The sequence below is a fragment of the Lotus japonicus genome, chromosome 2, assembly GCF_012489685.1.
Source record: "Lotus japonicus ecotype B-129 chromosome 2, LjGifu_v1.2".
Lineage (NCBI taxonomy): Eukaryota > Viridiplantae > Streptophyta > Magnoliopsida > Fabales > Fabaceae > Lotus > Lotus japonicus.
This window is the reverse complement of record NC_080042.1, coordinates 19,474,329-19,478,560: the sequence shown is the minus strand read 5'-3', so window position 1 is coordinate 19,478,560 and position 4,232 is coordinate 19,474,329. Positions and strand designations below refer to the sequence as shown.

The following is a 4,232-nucleotide window of genomic DNA, read 5'->3' as shown; positions in this document are numbered from 1 at the left end:
AATGCACGGCTGGAATTAAAGGGGTAAATAAATAAAAAATATATATATCATTAATAGTTAATCAAATGTTCTCAAAATTTGAAGAGATTAAAAGAAAGTAACAGTTAAAGAAAGTGACAAACCTAGTAGGTAATTTGAATCAAAATTGGTAGAGCTTCACTTCCTTCCTAAGTTTGATGCTTTTGCTATTTTTCGCAAAGAGAAATCATAAGGTTAGGGTTTTTGGAAAAACAAAGAAATAAATGACAATAAAGAAAATAATCAGGTGCAATGAATATTGTTAGATGTTTATTTGGAACATTAATATACAATAATTGTTTTTTCTAAAGAATATACATTAATTGTTAAAGAAATTAAATTTTACTCATTCTTTAGCACATTTGGTATTTATAATCAACGTTGAAGACTTTTTTTGAAATTTTCGAAATACTATAATTTTAAGGAATTACGTTAGTATTAAAGAGAAATTATAATTTTATTTTAACTATTATTTGACATCTTTATTTGGCATATTAACATACAATAATTGGCTTTTATAAAGAATATACAATAATTTCTAAAAGAAATAAATTTTACCTTTTCTTTAGCACATTAGGTCTTTATAATCAACCTGAAGACTTTTTTTGAATTTTTTAAATACTAAAACTTTAAGGAATTACGTAAGTATTAAAGAGAATTTATAATTTTATTTTTACTTTTATTTGAGATCTTTATTTAGCACATTAATATACAATAATTATTTTCTAAAGAATATACAATAGTTTCTAAAGAAATTAAATTTGACTTTTTCTTTAGTACATTATAATCAATAATCAACCTGAAGACATTTTTTGAATTTTCAAAATACTATAATTTTAAGGAATTGTTATAGTATTTAAGAGATATAATAAAATTATTTTCACTATTATTGGACATCTTTATTTGGCACATTAATATACAATAATTGTTTTTTCTAAAGAATATACAATAATTGCTAAAGAATATACTATAAGTTGATGTCCAAACCACATGACTTTACAAAAGCTATTCACCCAAAGAGTTCAGACGGCCGCTTCTTCACTTGGGGTAACATCAATATCCTTGAGGACATGGAGGACCTCATAACTTATGTTGATGATGATGGGAGTGTTAGGTTTCTGCCTGGGTATAAGTTTGATCCTACTGATGAGGTTCTTGTGGATTTTTACATGAAGAGGAGGGTCTTTGCTCAACCTCTTCCTTTTCACATCATCCTAGATTTTGATGTGTTTCAAACTGAGCCTTGGGGCCTTCCAGGAGGAGGTTGGTGAAATGATTTTTTTAAAATGAAATATCTCCTTTTTCACTATTCCATGAGTCAAGAAGTGTTATCAACTCTCACTTTAACACTCTCTTTTAAATAATCTCTTTTATTGATTGAAAATCAAATGGGCTCTAATAAATTAGAAATGGAACAATCTTTTTTACTATTGCATGAGCCCTTTAATCTTTTAGGGCCCTTGTTCTACATAGAATAGGCATTGTGTCATATCACAAGAAAGAAAATCAAAATTTCCAAGTCCCATGAATGTTTTATGTGTTGTTTAATTTCAAGTGGAAATTGAACCAAGATGGTGTTTTGGATTTAATTTATGTTTGTAGATGAAAATATTTTCAATGAACGGAAGTGCTTCTTCTACAACACCATGGGTCGTAATCTTGAGAACATTGACATAAGAGTTGTTGGGCGTGGCCAATGGAGAGTTATGGAAAAAAGCAAAGATATTCCTATCCCCCAAAACAATCAGGTGATTGGGAAGAGGAACACCCTGAATTTTTGGGAAGTGCAAGGAGCCTATGCTAGGAGGACTAAATGGGTGATGCATGAGTTCCGTCTTGCGTTAATTGCTAACCCATCTAAGGTAAAGAATAAAATAGTGTCTTACTAACAGTTATATTTCCACATTAATTAGAGACACAACCAAATGAATCTTTATAAAGGGTAGAGAAATCATCACCTGTAACATATATTTTGGAGTACAATTAGACCTAACTTGAATTCTTAAATTGCCTATTTTAATTAACGACAGTTGAGCAGATATTTAGAGTAATGTGTTTTAAATTATCATGAGAATGGTTGGTGTGTAGGTAGATATGTCATTATCTTAGTTGTTTCTTTATGTCCTATTCATCATTAGTCACTAAAGTTTCTTACTCAAAATGCAGATGATAAATTTGGCTATTTACCGCATCTTAAAGAATAAGGATGCAAAGAAGGTGAATAATGCAAGAGGGTGTAATGAGGAAAACTCCAATGCTAGTAGCATTGAAGTCATTGATTTCTATGCTGAGGGTGACAGTTTCTAAGAATCTTCCCTAATGACCATTCCTTAAGTAAGGGCAACGAATCTCCTTAAAAAAATATTGTTCATGTGCTCTTTTTCGGTGTCATCTTTTGTTATTGTTTAGTGTAATAAATGTCTTTTTACGATACATAATATTAAATTTTCAAATTACAATGGAATCACAACCCTCTAAAGCAAAAAAGGTTTGAGAGAGCTACTATGCCTAAAATACATGTTTGTCCAACACTCACTTAAACATAGTTTGTCAAACATGGCAATATTAATAAGTAATGCATATTTTTTAAAAAAGTATTATATATTTAGAATATAATAAATTTTACATTTTTTTTTCTGAAAAAGCGTTTTATATAAAACTATAAGTAAACTAGTGCAACATACGTGTAGTGCGCAAGAAGTATAAATGTATTATACTTTTTGATGTTATTATTAGCTATTTGTTTTTGGTACAAATGTTTTTACTACCTCCATTTCAAAACTTTTGTAAACAGGAAGTGGTATAATTTAGAGATAAATCAAATTGCAAATTTTGAAATAAATATAATAAATTAAAGTAAAATAAAATATAGCATATATATTTATAAATATTATCTAAAATTGTATTTTTCTAAGTTTAAATATAATTATATTTCTAAATAGTTATTAATCATTTTTAAAGTAAGTTGAACCTCTTACTTTAGTTGTACTTAATATTAATTAAATCAATTTGGAAATTATTTAATGTTTAAACTTATAAATTAATGTTACTAATAGATTGTGCCAAACAACACACAACGCGAACCACAATTGATGTTGGAAAGCTATCCAATTAATGTCCACACTAAAGATAATATGTAAAAAACATCAATAGAAAATAATAACAATCAGTAAATACATCATTATATTATTCCATATATATCAATGCTCATCTATACTCAATGATAATAATTAGTTGTTGATTCAAATTAAAATTTCCCGTGCATCACACGGGTCAGCGGGCTAAATACTAGTAAAATATATTTGGAAACATGTTAAGTTGGAAATTTGAAAGTAATAATTAATTTAAATTAGTCTAAAATTAGAATTGGGAAAAAATATATTTACAAATAATATTTATATGATATATTATGAAACATTTAAATACATTAAATTATAATTCAACTAAATGTAGTTCAGGATGTAGGCATGATTAGGATCTGTTGAGCAGTCTAGGTGTTTTCTTCTCTATGTTTTCTCCTAGGCTCTGGTTTTTATTCGTTAGCTTCCCCTGTGTAGTTCAGGTGGCTATTGTATTTTTTCTTTGGTTGAGGTACCCTTAGTACCTCCTTAAATGAATCATTTTGCTTATAAAAGAAAAATCAACTAAATGTTGCAGAATAGTAAAATGTATTATTACCATTACAATTATTTTATGGAATTTTTATTAAATAAAAATGGAATGATATAACAATAGACAAAATATGAATTTCTTGATGATATATAAGTAGAAAAAGTTTTTTTTGGTAGATAAAAAGAAAAATATTTATTTATAAATTAAAAACTTTAAAAATAAATTATTAACGTTGCAAATTTTTTTTAACAGGTATTAACTTTGCAACTTTGGGAAAACAATAACTAATTTTTTTTACATTAATAAATAAATGTCAAAAAATTATTTTTAAGTACAAATTTGAAAAATTATGATTAACTTGATAAATTTGTAAAGAAATAACAAAAAAAAATTTCAAAACTAAATGTCAAAATTAAATAAAGTTATCATTTTACAATTTAAATTAAATTTTTTTGATACGAAAATTTTAATTACTTGAATTATATTTAAAAATTATTATTAACTTAATTACTCTTTGTTAATAAATTTAATAATTAATATATTCATGAATATTTATAATTCAAATTTAAATTAAATATATTCATTGTATTTTTAAAATAACA

At 26.0% G+C, this 4,232-nt stretch overlaps 1 protein-coding gene across 1 annotated transcript; it reads left to right on the top strand.

Annotated features, from left to right (window-relative positions):
• Positions 1-1,088: 1,088 nt before the first annotated feature.
• On the top strand, positions 1,089-2,325 carry LOC130736187 (NAC domain-containing protein 83-like). The gene is made up of 3 exons (XM_057588032.1): positions 1,089-1,281; positions 1,621-1,880; positions 2,185-2,325. The coding sequence occupies exons 1-3, from the start codon at positions 1,089-1,091 to the stop codon at positions 2,323-2,325; spliced, it is 594 nt and encodes a 197-aa protein (XP_057444015.1).
• The last annotated feature ends 1,907 nt before the right edge of the window (positions 2,326-4,232 follow it).

Bases quoted from the DNA above. Each gene is read 5' to 3' on its own strand.
- LOC130736187 (XM_057588032.1), top strand. From the start codon at position 1,089: ATGGAGGACCTCATAACTTATGTTGATGATGATGGGAGTGTTAGGTTT. The intron at 1,282-1,620 runs GTTGGTGAAATG...TTATGTTTGTAG, and splicing joins TTGGGGCCTTCCAGGAGGAG to ATGAAAATATTTTCAATGAA. The intron at 1,881-2,184 runs GTAAAGAATAAA...CTCAAAATGCAG, and splicing joins TAATTGCTAACCCATCTAAG to ATGATAAATTTGGCTATTTA.